This window comes from Nesoenas mayeri (genome assembly GCF_963082525.1).
Source record: "Nesoenas mayeri genome assembly, chromosome: 14".
In the NCBI taxonomy this organism is placed as follows: domain Eukaryota; kingdom Metazoa; phylum Chordata; class Aves; order Columbiformes; family Columbidae; genus Nesoenas; species Nesoenas mayeri.
Window position 1 is genome coordinate 17,870,977 of NC_137556.1, and position 14,712 is coordinate 17,885,688.

At 52.0% G+C, this 14,712-nt stretch overlaps 1 protein-coding gene across 1 annotated transcript; it reads left to right on the plus strand.

Annotated features, from left to right (window-relative positions):
* Positions 1-6,248: 6,248 nt before the first annotated feature.
* LOC308045860 (uncharacterized protein) lies at positions 6,249-13,961 on the plus strand (the record flags this gene model as incomplete). The annotated part of the gene is given in 4 exon segments (XM_080353368.1): positions 6,249-9,056; positions 10,949-11,370; positions 11,372-13,784; positions 13,875-13,961. Coding segments are annotated over 4 exon segments (5,730 nt in total).
* Between the last annotated feature and the right edge of the window lie 751 nt (positions 13,962-14,712).

Below are 14,712 nucleotides of genomic sequence, written 5' to 3' on the forward strand. Positions count from 1 at the left end.
GTGTATTTTGCCTTCTAGAAATGGGTCTGAAGATGGCTTAGTTTTGAATATCACATTGCTTGGACTGGCCCCATCTTGTTTCAACAGTGTTTCTTCTTGTTGCACAATGTTCCCTGTCAATAGTATTTAAAGGCTTGGATCGCTTGCCATGATGATACAAAGATGGCCTCTGTGTGTCTGATCATGTGTCTGAAAAATCACAGGAAGTAATGCCCTTATTTGTCACCTACACATGGTGGGAAGTCAGCATAGGATCAGCAAGAGACTGGCCTGGAAGCAGGTAAAGAGGGGATTGTGTGCTCCATGTTTCTGGACAGTGCTTTAATATCGTACCAAGGCCTCTGCCACTTACACTAGAGTCTTTTTCCCATACCCTGAAAGGGGATGACAATCTTCTGACAAACTAGTCTGCAAGTAGTAGCCATGGAAGTGCAAATATGAATGAGGAAGACTATTTCTTCTAATTGCTGTGTGAAATGTCCTTTTTCTGGATACATGTGCTTGTGAGACTGATGTTGGGATTAATCCTGGTTGCTTTTCCCAGCATCAACCAACCCTCTGATGCTATTAATGGCTCTTGCTCCCATGAAGTAACTGCTGATGTTTTTTTTCAGCCTTAGAAGTGGTGTGAATGTAGGGGATGGGAGTGTATTTTTGTCTGGAATTTCTGGGTTTGGGCCTTGTCATTTAAAGTAGGTGCGAGTAAAGTACTCATTTTATACACTGTCCAATGTCATATTCAATCCAGATTTTCCTGTGAATTCGTAATCATTGAGTATAGAGGCAAACATTTCAATAACTGTTGCAGAGTCACATCTTGTCCAAATTGCCCATGTGCATGAATGTGTTTTGAGCTAACATTAATGACTGAGTCTTTAATTGAGCTGCATGTTGTATATGCCCTTTAGAGCATTTTATTTTCTTGAAATGAGTGTGATGAGCAGGGAAGTCTCCATGCATACATCCACGTTGTGATTCTTGGTCTCCACAAGGAGAAGCTGCATGTACAACATTTATTTCAGTGGTTTCTATTTGCAAAGTTATCTTCCCTTTTTTGTATTATGTTGGAGCACACTGGAACATTCAGTCTGCAGAGAGACAAGGTAAGTGGCACAGCTCGCTGTGGTATGGTTTGTAACATCTAAAAGTGAGGTGTAAATATGCATTTTCTCCTAGTTGTTAAATGGGGCCCATAGTTGTGTTCCTGGGCATTTTCCATTTCTTATTGCCCAAAGAAATGACCTGGAGAACTGTGGCTATCGTCTTTGGTATAAACTCCTCTGTGATCCTCCCATGTACATTTTACCAATTAGAAACCCTTCTTGTGTACCTGCTACAGCTGACATAATCTGAAATACTAACCTTTAATTCCTTAATTTCTATAGGTTTCACATTTCTTCTGTGTTTCTTCTCATATTCTAGAACTGGACCTCAGTTGACTGATAGTCCTTAAAGTACAGATCTGTTAAAATTATCAGACTGCAGGAGCAGTTTCCACCCATAACCTGAAGGTGTTCAGCTGCCAAGATTTTGATAGACCACTGTTTCCCAAAAATGTTGCTAAGTGAAATGCTCTTTGGCCAACATAGAGGCAAAAGTTGGATATTGTCCACAGTGCAACCCAAGTTTTGGAATGCCGAGCAAGAAGGCTAAGATGGTGGGCTGCAGTTACGGAAAGATGTGGTTCTATGTGGTTTTGACTGGACAATGGTTTGAAATCATGCCTTTGACATCTGTGTTGTGATCCTAGCTTTGCTGTCCTGCAAGGCAATGGTAGTCCTCTGGTAAGAAAATATTTGAGCTTAAGTGTGTACCTAGAACTATGCTGCATGGGTAGAACAGCTTGTGATTCCTCTTGAAAACCTAGTTTACACATTTGTATCTCCCTGTAACTGTTTGATGTAGAATTTCTTCATATTTGTAGTGTAAGTATATACCTAGAAATACGGCACATGGGGAGAACAGCTTATGATTGCTGTGTGAAACCTCTTTATCCATCTCTATCTCCCTTTAACTTTGAGGTGTAGAGTTCCTTCATATTTGTAGTTACACTTTCTTCAGACCTTTGTTTCCTGGAAGGCTGTGCTTCTTTTTCTCAGTTTCTGGACAGTGCTTTTGCTTTTGAAACTGTGGGTGTTGTTTTGCAGCAAATACTTCCTTCAACCTCTTAAGACAGAATTTTAGTTATTAGGAAAATGAAGCAGAAGCTGAAAGAGATTCTGCTGTAATTTCTCAGAAGAATGAGCTTGAGAACAAGGCCCGTTTTAAGGCCTTTACACTCATGGCTTCATTTTTGTGGGAGATGAGGAGGCCAGATACTGAAAAAAAATACTGAGAGCTGATGAGTATTTCTTCCTATGTAATCCAGAGGCCTTTAGGGTTGCACTTTCAGCTTTAGAGGTGAACGATTTCCAGGTGCTCTCAGGGTTGCATTTCAAGGCCTGCAATGAAGACCAAAGCACCCTCTCAGTGAGTTTCTCTGAACGCTTTCCTGCCACTTACGCTTAGACACCTTTTCCCATGTTCTGAAAAGGGATGACAGTCTTCTGAGAAACTGGTTTGCAAGTAATAGCCAAGAAAGTGCAAACATGAATCAGGGATACTATTTGTAGTAATTGCGGTGTGAAATGTAATTTTTCTGGATACATGAGCTTATAAGACTGAGATGTAGAGTTTCATATTCTTTTTATTAAGCCTTTCCAAGCCTTGACCAGTCTTCCAATGTTATAATGGCTCTTGGTCTAATGAAGTAACTCTTGATTTTTTTTTGCCTTAAAATTGCTGTGAATGTAGGGGATGGGAGTGTATTTTTGTTAGGAATTTGTGGGTGTGGGACTTCCTATTTGAAGTATGTACAAGGAAGATACTGATTTTCTTGCACTATCATGATCAGTACAGATTTTCCTATGAATGGTAGACATTTGGCATAGAGGTAAACATTGTATTAACAGTTGCAGAGTCACATCTCTTCCAAATTGCCCATGACTGAGGAAGAATGGTGATGTTTTGAGCTGATACTGATGACTAAGCCTTTAACTGAACTACGTATTGCTTATGCCCTTCAAAGCATTTTATGTTTCTTTTAATGAGTACAATGAGCAGAGTAGTGTTCATGTGTGCATCCATGTTGTGATCCTTATTCTGCATCAGGAGAAGTTGTAGGTGCAACATTTCTTTGATGGTGTCTGTCTGCAAAGTTTTCTTCCTTGTTGTGTGATGTTGGAGCATGTTAAAGCATTTGGCCTGCACAGAGACAGGGCAGGTGAAAGAGTTCACTGTGGCATAGACCGAAATGTCTAAAAGGGAGGTATAAGTGTTTCATTTCTCCTACTTGTTAAATGGGAACCACAGTTGTGGTCCTGTGCATTTTCCTTTTCCTATCATCCTCATAAATTACTTGGGGAACTGTGGTTATGGTCTTTGGTGTAAACTCCTGTGTGATCCTCTCATGTACATTTTAACCAACTAGATATCCTTCTCATGTACCTACTACCATTGACATAGTCTGAAACAATAAGCTATGATTCTCTCACTTCTGTGTATTTCCCATTTCCTCCTTATTTCTTCTCATGTTCTAAAACCAGGCCTACATTGTGACTGACAGTCTTTAAAAGTAGAGATCTGTTAAAATTGTCAGGTTGGGGAGGTACTTTTCACCTATACAGTGAAAGTGTTTGGCTGTCAAGACAAAGACTTTCCTAGACCACTGGTTCCCCAAAATGTTGCTGAATTAAATGCTCTTTCACCTGTGGCTAACATAGAGACAAAAGTTGCATTGTGAATACAGAGCAAGGAGACTGAGAGATTGGATTCCAAGCAGGAAAAGGAATGGGTCCATATGTTTTTGCCTAGCCTATGGTGTGATTTCATGCCCATACTATTCATGCTTTCATCCTGGATTCCCTGTCCTGCAAGACGATGGTAGTCCTTTGATAATAAGCTATTTAAGTATATATCTAGAACTATGATGTACGGGTAGAAGAGCTTATGAGTCCTGTGTAAAACCTCTTTATCCATCTGTATCTCCCTGTATCTTTGAGATGTAGAGCTCCTTCACATTTGTAGTTACACTTTCTTTGGACCTTTGTTTCCTGGAAGGCTGTGGTTCATTTTCCTCATTTCTGGACAGTACTATTGCTTTTGAAACTGTAGGTGGTGTTTTGCATCAAATATTTCCTTCAGCCACCTCAGATAGACTGTTAGGTGTAAGGAGAAGGAAGCAGAAGCTGAAAGATAATTTTTGACACTTTCTTAGCTTGAGAAAAAGGCCCATGATAAGATATTTAAACTTACAGCTTCATATTTACAGGAGATAAGGAGGCTACTTAGTATAAAATAATTACGGAGAGCTGATGAGTGTTTCTTCCTATGTAGGCCAGAGCAAGATGTTAGGGTTGCACTTGCAGCTTTAGAGATTAACAATTTACAGATGCTCTCAGGGACAAATTTCCATGTCTGCAGTGAACACTAAGACATCCTCCCAGTGAGTTTATCTGTCAATACTTTCCTTTTAAAACTTTCTTGAGTTGGTTCTCTGATTTTGCTCTTTTCCCTGGTCTTCTGTGTATGTAGGTTTATTTTTAAATAGGTACATATCCTCATTTATCAATTTATTGGGCTTTAGTGCCTCTTGCTCATGGTACAGCAGGGGTGGAAAGCAGGAGATGTGAGCGTACCTCCGTGTTCTGTTTTTTGGTAGGAAGAGTAGATGATAGTGTAACCTCAAGTAGAAGTTACATTTCTGTAGAACAGTGCATGTGATAAAAGAGGGGAGATTGTCCCTAAGGCATTTTTTTGATGATCCAGTCTCTCTTGGATGACTGCTCTTGTTTTACTTTGGCCATTTATCATTCATGTGCTTTAGAATCCTTCTGTTTCTCTTCAGCATGGTGGGGAGCAGATGAATACACCTCCCTTCTTGGTGTGATGCTAGTATATTATCCTCTCATGCTATATTTCTGTGTCTTCTGAGAGTCAGAAACAAACATGCAAGTTGTGTAGGGTTGGAGAGAAGATTTGGGGGAGCTCTTTTGGCAGGAGTGGGATGTATAAAAAGAAATGGTCATTTTCCTGCCAGTCATGGTTACTCCCTTAGGCACACATTTAGGGCATCCTTGCAGAGAAGGACTTGGAAGTACTTGTGGAAGACAAATGGGACATGAGCTGGCAATGTCGCTTGAAGTACTGCATCCATCTCTGGGGCCTATAGAAGAAAAACATGTGAGTACAGAGGAGGGCCAGAAAATTCATTGAACTGTAAAAGAGTTGTTGAGGTGCCTGGAGAAGGGAAGGTTCTGAGGAGACCTATGGTGGCCTTTCAACATACAAAGGGGGCTTGTGAGAAAGACAAAGAGTTTTTAGCAGGGTCTGTCATAAAAGGACAAGGGGCAATGGTTTTAAACTGAAAGAGTGGAGGTTTCAATTGAACATAAGGGTGAAATGTTTATGATAAAGGTGGTGGCAAGGCACTGAAATGAGTTGCCCAGCAAAGTTATGGATGTGTTGTCATCGGAAAGGTTCGAAGTCAGGTTGGATGGGCCTTTGAGTAACCTGATCATTTGATGGATGCCCCTGCCATGGTCGAAGAGTTGGGCTAGATGATCTTCAAAGGTCCCCTCATACGCAGACCATTCCATGATTCTGTGAAACACTCAACATCACTTTGCACTTTACCATTGTCAGCACCTTTACTATGGAGATGCAAAACAAGAAACTTTGTGGGTCAGAAAAAAATAGGAAAAATATTCTGCTATTTCAGCCTAGAGCTTTACACAATATTAAGTTCTATAGTTCTCAATATAATTTTCTTCTCCCTAAAATACAAATTTTCAACAGAAAAACAAAAAAAAATATCCAGAGAATTAGATGACCAAAAGGAAGAAGAAACCCTTGTCAGGCCTTGACTGAAAGGATTTAAATTAATTTTGCTTCCTTCTGCTTTTGATTGTGTATTTCCTAGCTATTTCTCGCAGGTAAGGAAAGTAGAATTTAAAATACCTTACAGAGTGCTAAAAAGGTATCCTGTAGCTATATAATCATATATTGATGTTATAGTGTCATCTGTATTATAATGAGCAGCTTTATTTCTTGCTCTACCCTGAATATTTACCGATCAGTATTCACTGAACCTCAAGGACATGGCCTAAAATCACCTGAGAGCGACCCTTATATTTAAACGACTTTGGAGATGCAGCAAGCGAGAGGTTCTGCGCTAAGTGATTCTAAAGAAAGCGATACTCCGCAGCTGGATGCAAGCACCGAACCTTGTTGAGGAGCCCAGGTCCCCAGGAGCGCGGCCATCAGGCGGCTGCGGTGGCGTCGCGGCGCCTCTGGGTGCCGCTGTTGGCCGAGGCGGAGCGGCGCTGGAGCCGGAGCCGCAGCCGCAGCCGCCGCAGCGTCCTGCCCCCGCAGGCTGCTCGCTCGCCCGGCGCCGGTCAGAGCGGCAGCGGCACAGGGAGCAGCGGCGAGAGGCGGCTCAGACTGGGGAGCAGGGACGACCGAGTCGGCGCCCACATCGCTCGCTGCCCTCTGGCAGCACTTGCGCTTTTTGGGAGAGAGACTGGAAGGAGGCAGAGCAGCAGCAGGAGGGAGGAGCACGGCGAGCACTGCCGAGAATGGCGAGCGGGCAGAGGCAGAGACGGCGGCGAGCAGGCGGACGACTGCTGCTGCCCACTTTGCTGCTGGGATTGTGCTGGCGGGCGGCGGCGGAGCGGCTCCGTTACACCATCCCCGAGGAGCTGGGCAGAGGTTCACTGGTGGGGCCGCTGGCGCGGGACCTGGGGCTGAGCCCGGCGGAACTACCGGCACGCAAGCTGCGGCTCAGCGAGGACAAGCAATACTTCACGGTGAGCGGGGAGAACGGGAACCTGTACGTGAGTGAGAGGCTGGACCGGGAGGAGATGTGCGGCGAGGCGGCGTCCTGCTCCGTCAGCTTCGAGGTGCTGGTGCAAAACCCACTCAACGTTTTCCACGTCGAGGTGGCCATCCAGGACGTCAACGACAACGCGCCGCACTTCCTTCAAGACAATTTCCAGCTGGAGATCAACGAATTGACTTCTCCTGGAGCCCGTTTTACATTGGCCATGGCTCAAGACGCGGACGTGGGCAGCAACTCGCTGCAGGGCTACGAACTGGAGGCCAACGGGTACTTGGCGGTGGAGGTGAAGGAGAGTCCGGACGGCAGCAAGTTCGCGGTGCTGGTGCTTCGCCGCGCGCTGGACCGGGAGCGCGAGCCGAGCCTGCGTCTGGTGCTGACGGCGCTGGACGGCGGCGACCCGCCCCGGAGCGGCACCGCCCAGCTCTGCATCAACGTCACAGACGCCAACGACAACGCGCCGATGTTCGCTCAGGACCGGTACCGCACGACCCTGCGGGAGGACGCATCGCTAGGCTCGACGGTATTGAACGTCTCCGCCTCTGATGCGGATGCCGGGATCAACGCCCACATCACGTATGGCTTCGGAAACATGCCGGCCAAGGTGCTTAAGAGATTCCTGGTGGACGCGGAAAGGGGGACGATCACACTGAAGGAAACGCTGGACTTCGAGGACACGCGAGGATACACGCTCTTGGTGGAGGCGAGGGACGGGGGTGGTCTGGTGGCGCATTGCGAAGTGGATGTAGAGGTGCTGGACGTGAATGACAACGCGCCCGAGGTGACACTGACGTCGGTCTCGAGTCCGGTGCCCGAGGACGCGCCATTCGGTACAGTGGTGGCGCTGATGAAAGTGCGGGATCGAGACTCCGGAGAGAACGGGGAGGTGTCATGCGAGCTGTCGGGCGAGGCGCCGCTGTCACTCGTGGCGTCGTCGGGGGGCTTGTACAAGGTGGTGACGGCAAGCGCACTGGATCGGGAGCAGGCGGCCGAGCACCGCGTGACGTTGGTGGCCAGGGACCGGGGCCGGCCGTCGCTGTCGAGCAGCACGGCGCTGGTGCTGGAGGTGTCGGACGTGAACGACAACGCGCCGGTGTTCGAGGAGGCCGCCTACAGCGCCTACGTGGCAGAGAACAACGCGGCGGGCGCGCCGGTGCTGCGAGTGCTCGCGCATGATGCGGATGCGGGCGCCAACGGTCGCTTGAGCTACTGGCTGGCGGGAGGCAGCGCGGACGCGGCAGCGTACGTGTCGGTGGAGGCGCGGAGTGGCGCGCTGTACGCGCAGCGCTCCTTCGACTACGAGCAGTGCCGCGAGTTCGCCGTGGTCGTGCGGGCGCAGGACGGCGGGGAGCCGGCGCGGAGCTCGACGGCGACGGTGCGCGTCTTCGTGCTGGACCGCAACGACAACGCGCCGCGCGTGCTCTGGCCGGCGGCGGAAGCGGGAGATAGAGTGCCGGGGTCGGCGCCGGCGTTGGAGCCGTTCGAGGTGGTGCCGCGTTCGGCCGAGGCCGGGTACCTGGTGGCCAAGGTGGTGGCGGTGGACGCGGACGCAGGGCGCAACGCGTGGCTGTCGTACGAGCTGGTGCCGGCGGCGGAGCCGGCGCTGTTCCGCGTGGGGCTGCACAGCGGCGAGGTGCGCACGGCGCGGGCCGTGTCGGAGAGGGACGCGGCCAAGCAGCGGCTGGTGGCCGTGGTGAAGGACCACGGGCAGCCGGCGCTGTCGGCCACGGCCACGCTGCACGTGGTGCTGGCCGAGAGCTTGCAGGAGGCGCTGCCGGAGCTGAGCGAGCGGGCGGCGGGCGCCGACTCGGCGGCGGAGCTGCAGTTCTACCTGGTGCTGGCGCTGGCGCTGCTGTCCGCGCTGTTCCTGCTGAGTGTGGCGCTGGCCGTGCTGGCGCGGCTGCGCCGGGCCGGGCCGCCCGCCGTCCTGCGCTGCCTGGGCGCGCAGCGCTTGTCCGTGGCCGGCGCCGCCTTCCCGGCCGACTTCTGCGAGGGCACCTTGCCCTACTCCTACAACCTGTGCGTGACGCCGGGCCGCGCCATGGCCGAGGCCGCTTGGCTGCCGCCGCCGCTGCCCAGCCTGCCCGCGGAGGATCTTCTGGGCGGGGAGCCCAGCGGGAAGAGGAGCCCGAACAGCAGTGCCGGCGCGGGAGAGCCAACCGCCGACCCCGATGCCTCGCAGGTCTGTAGGCTCGCACTTTCTCGCATTTCCCTTGAGCTTTTCTGAACCTTCTTCCCTGTTTCTATGGGTTTTCCCGAATGGTGAGCATAGGGAGTGCGATCTGCCTCTCCCCTTTCTGTAGTGGGACTTTGTGTTTTTATCACGCCGTTACTGTGTAACACGCTGAGCCTATGAGCAAATGATGACCATCGTTGACAATAACATGAACTGTGAAGTGTTTGAGGAGACTGTTGGGGGTGCTGTGTATAATAGCCAGATTTTGTTGTTGGCATTCTAAAAATGGGTCTGAAGTTGTCTTATATTTGAACACCACCTTGCTTGTACTGGCCCCCTGAAAGTTCCTCGGTGTGTTTCTTTATTGCATTTCCCTGTGAATGGGTTTGCTTGATTGCTGCGATGTCAGATCATGTGTCTGAAAAAAAAACTAGGTCTATGACCCCGTGCTCTCTCTCTCTTTCCCGTGAACTTTCCTGTAACTTCGTCCATATTTCCCTGGGGTTTTCTTCATGCTGGAAGTAGTGGGCTGTTTGCTTTCGGTTTATCTGCTCTGGCAGTTGATGTCAATCCGTGTTTCCGTGAAGGAATGAGCTAATCCTATACCACTGCTTTTTTGGCAGCAGGTAGTGTGGACTAATATTTCCTGCTTCATCAGCTGTGCCTCAGATGGGCTCCATGGGGAGGTTCTTGCCATTCAACTTGTGCTGGACAAAATTGTAAAGCTGTGGTAAAGCTGTTTGAACTAAGGAGCTCTTGCTGATGCTGGTCTTCCACAAGTTAAAAAAAAATCCAGTCAGGGCAGAAAGTTATTTAGCCTTCAGATTCAGCTGGGAAGTTTGGGCTCCACAACTCGTGCTTTATAAAATGGTATGCACTAGTAGTGGAGGGCGTTAAAGATGGAAGAGTATAACCCTGTTCCCTTCGGAGCACGCAGTAGGTGTTGGCACTTCTTGCTTCATTGGCAGTCGTACGTTCAGATTCAGCTGAGAGGTTTGGATTACGAAGTTTATGTCGTCTGAAATGCCAGTAATGGTAGTGGATCCTGACTCTACAATGAAATGCACTAATCTTACACGGTGGAGTCGGGAAAATGGGGTTGGCGCTTGACTTTTCCTTCCTGATCTTTTTTTCCCGAAATTATGTACTTGGACCTGGTGGACTGCTGAACAAACACCCTTTTTATTGCTGCTTCGATGTTGGACTCTCAAAAGAAAGTGCATGTGGCTCTGTGAAAGAAAATATAGATTATTTACCTGACGAGTACCCTTAGGTCTTTTGAAGGAAAGCCATTGTTAAATGGTAGCACTACTGAGGATGACTAATTGTTTTCTTTTCTCTTTGTATGTGTATATCTGCGTGCTGCTTAATTAGTCTATAATTAGTCCTAAGTGTAAGCATGGCCTGTAGTATAAGCTTACAACGAAACCTCTTGGAGAAGGGGTAGAGATGGAGTCTGATTTAGAGTAGCCTTTGATATGCAGCTGGAAAGTAGTAAGTTCAAATGTGAAGGGCCGTCCCTAAGGAGGTCTCTTTTTAAAGGAGGATTTCACTGCTGCCTTGTGATGTTGGTCAAGATTTGGGAAATGTGGTTGGTGACGGTCCAATATGAGGCTGTATTAGTCTGCAGAAAGGGCGAGATAAAAATAATTTAAGGACGACTGCTACAAAAAACTGTGCAAACCGTGGAGGATATTGTGCTTTCAGAATAAGGGGATACACCTCGTAATATTCTACACGACAGAACAAGAAAATTTCTTCTTCTAAATTATACTACCGTTTAAACCCTCTCCCCTCCCCGCCCCCAATAAAACAGTTAAAGCCAACCTCTATTTTACCCGTGCGGTAAAAGTAACAGAGGTACGTGAAGAATCTTCCTTCTCCCTGGTTGTGGATAGAGGAACAAAGAAAAACTCGGATGGAGAAAAGCCGACGCAGGAGATCACCGCTGGAGAGAAGCGATTTCTCCGTGGAGACTGACCCGTGGCCGCGAGCTGTGGGTGGGACAGACCGGGCGGGCAGCGCGGGGAAGCGCTCGCTGGCTGCAGTGCCGGGAGGAGGCTGCGGGCGCCGCTGTTGACCGAGGAGGAGCGAGAGGAAGATCGGAGCGCTGCAGGCAGCCCCGCCCGCTGCGGCCCGGCTCGCTCGCTCGCTCACTGTCTGACTCGGCGGCCCGGCGGTCTGCGAGCGTCCCCGCGGTGCGGAGCCGTGCTGCAGCGAGGCGGCGGGGCCGGCGGCGGCCGGGAGCGGCGAGACAGAGCCGGAGCGGGCAGTGGCAGGGAGCTGCTGTTGTTGGTGCGGTGTCGGCAGGACGCGGCGTAGATGTGGGCGGCGGGGAGGCGCTGGGGCCGGCGGGAGAGAGCCCTGCTGTGGGGCGTGCTGGTGGCAGCGTGGGAGGCGGCGTGGGGGCAGCTGCACTACTCGATTCCCGAGGAGATGCCCAAAGGCTCGTTCGTGGGCGACGTGGCCAAGGACCTGGGGCTGCATCTGCCTGGGATCCGCGACCGCAGCGTCCGCATCCTGGACAAAGGTAGCACGCAATATTTCGCTCTGCACGATAAGACGGGACATTTAGTGACGGCGGAGAGGATAGACAGAGAGCAACTGTGTCGGCTGATGGATAAATGCGTGCTGCGCTGTGAAGTAATAGTAGAGGGAGAAATGCAGGTTTACGGAATCGAAGTGGAAATCACGGACATTAACGACAACGCCCCCAGCTTCCGAGAGGCAGAAGAAGAACTGAGAATGAGCGAGATGACAAGAGAAGGGTCGCGGTTTCCTCTGGCCCGGGCCCTTGACCTGGACTCAGGACCGAATTCTGTGCAGAGCTACGAGCTAAGCGGCGACGAGCACTTCTCGCTGGCCGTGCAGGCGGGTCCCGGCGGGGATCAGCGTCCCGAGCTGGTGCTGACGAAGGCGCTGGACCGGGAGGAGGCGGCGTTTCACGAGCTGGTGCTGAGGGCGAGCGACGGCGGCGAGCCGGCGCGGACGGGCACGGCGCGGATCCGCGTGGCGGTGCTGGACGCCAACGACAACGCTCCCGTGTTCAGCCAGGCGGAGTACACGGTACGTGTGCCGGAGGACGTGACAGTGGGCTCCACTATCGTCATCGTCACGGCCACAGACCCCGACGAGGGGCTCAACGGGCACGTGAAGTACTCCTTGAAGAAAATGTCGGAAATAGAAATTTTCCAGCTGGAGGGTGAAACGGGAGCGATCACACTGGTGCGTAGCCTGGACTTCGAGGAAGGCGACTTGTATGAAATGGAGGTTCAGGCACATGACGGGGGAGAACTTTTTGACACGGCAAAAGTCGCGATCGCCGTGACAGACGTCAACGACAACGCGCCAGAAATCGCAGTGTCGTCTGTGCTGAGCGAGATCTCTGAGGACGCCCCGTCGGGGACCGTGGTGGCCCTTCTCCACGTGCAAGACCGCGACTCAGGAGTGAACGGCGAGGTGCGGTGCAGCATCGCCGAGAGCCTCCCCTTCCGTCTGGAGAAGTCGTTTGATAATTATTACCGCGTCGTGACGACTCGAGAGCTGGACCGGGAGCAGGTGTCGGAGTACAACGTGACTGTGCGGGCGGCGGACGGTGGGTCATCGGCGCTGTGGAGCAGCGCGGTGCTGTGTCTGCGGGTGCTGGACGTGAACGACAACGCGCCGGTGTTCGCAGAGGCGCGCTACAGCGCTCGCGTGCCCGAGAACAACGCGGCGGGTGCGCTGGTGCTGAGGGTGCGGGCGTGGGACGCGGACTGGGGGCAGAACGCGCGCGTGCGGTACCGGCTTGGGGAGGGACGTGTGCGGGGCGCGCCGCTGTCGTCGTACGTGTCGGTGGAGGCGGAGACGGGCGCGCTGTACGCGCTGCGCTCGTTCGACTACGAGGAGGTGCGCGAGGTGGGGCTGTGGGTGCGGGCGGAGGACGGCGGCGCGCCGTCGCTGAGCAGCAACGTGTCGGTGCGTCTGGTGATCGTGGACGAGAACGACAACGCACCGCAGGTGCTGTACCCGCCGGCGGCGGCGCTTGCGGCGGGCGCGGGCTGGGCGGGCGTGGAGCTGGCGCCGCGCTCGGCGGAGCCCGGGGCGCTGGTGGCCAAGGTGGTGGCGGTGGACGCGGACGCGGGGCAGAACGCGTGGCTGTCGTACGAGCTGGCCAAGGCGACGGAGCCGGGGCTGTTCCGCGTGGGGCTGCACAGCGGCGAAGTGCGCACGGCGCGCTTCCCGCTGGCCCGCGACGCGGCGCGGCACAGCCTGGTAGTGGTGGTGAAGGACCACGGGCGGCCGGCGCTGTCGGCCACGGCCACGCTGACGGTGGTGCTGGCCGAGAGCGTGGCCGAGCTGCTGGCCGAGCTGGGCAGCGCGGCATCGGCGGCGGCGCCGGGCGAGCCGGCCGGCAGCCTGACGCGCTGGCTGGTGCTGGCCGTGGCGGCCGTGTCCTGCCTCTTCCTCGCCTTCCTGCTGCTGCTGCTGGCGCTGCGCCTGCGGCGCTGGCGCCGCTCGCAGCTGCTGGCGGCGGGCAGCGGCGCCTTGCGCGGCGTGCCGGCCTCACACTTCGTGGGCATCGGCGGCGTCCGCGCCTTCCTGCACTCCTACTCGCACGAGGTGTCCCTCACGGCCGACTCGCGCAAGAGCCAGCTCCGCTTCTCGGGCGCCAGCTGCTGCGACACCCTCCCGGCCCGCCCGCCGCCCGACGAGCCCGCGCCGCTGCTCGGGGAGGACCCCACCGCTCCCCCGGTGAGTTCCAATGATCACCCTTTCTCCGCCACATTTCCCTCAGCTGCTGCTCTGCCCTTTCATTGCTGCGTTCTTCTGCGTCCTGCCTAGGGAGGTTTTGCCTTCGGGAAAGGCACAACTTCGTACGGCAACATGCTGTGTTCTGGTTGCTCTTGTTCCGGGGAGGTGAATATGTGATCCTTGCTCAGAGTTTCCATTCGTGTGGGAGGCAGGAGAAGTGGCGCTGCTGTTGGCTTGAGTTTTGTTTGAGTAGAATTTTGGTTTTTTTAGTCACTTTGTCATTGTGTTACACATTTTTCACTGACCCAGTGTACTGGAAGATCGACATGTTTGACGTTTCTTCTCCGAATTGTAGTGAGAAGACAATGTATCATCTTCGTTGCATAGAGATGTAAAAATTTTAATGTGAAACCCATGGCATGATCCTGATGCATGCAGAAGGGTAAGGATGTGGACAACAGGCTGTTTGAGGAAAAGTGTTTGCAAATCATCATGGTCAAAGTATATTATTCCAGTTGTGAAAGGATGGATGACAGAGTCCTGCAGCTGTTTTTGACAGGACAGAAGTGAGACAGTTTGCTTCTTTCTGTGTTCATTGGCCATGTATATTATGTTTCCACGTGAGTTTGTTTTTCCCAGGTTAGTTTGGCCTTTATATTTCACATGTATTTTTTTCGGCAATACACTGCATACTTGTGGCCCTTGCTTTGTGGAGGTGAATGTGGGATCATGTCTCAGGGTCACAGTTGATGTGGGAAGCAGGAGAAGTGGGCCTACTGCTGGCTTGAGTTTAATTAGTTCAGGGCATTCTGTTTTTATCACGTGGTTACGGTGTTACATGTTGTTGACTGACCCAGTTTTCTCATGGAGGATCCCTTCTTGTTTGCTTTTATACTATCAATATTTCTTCTCTGAAGTGCAGTGAATA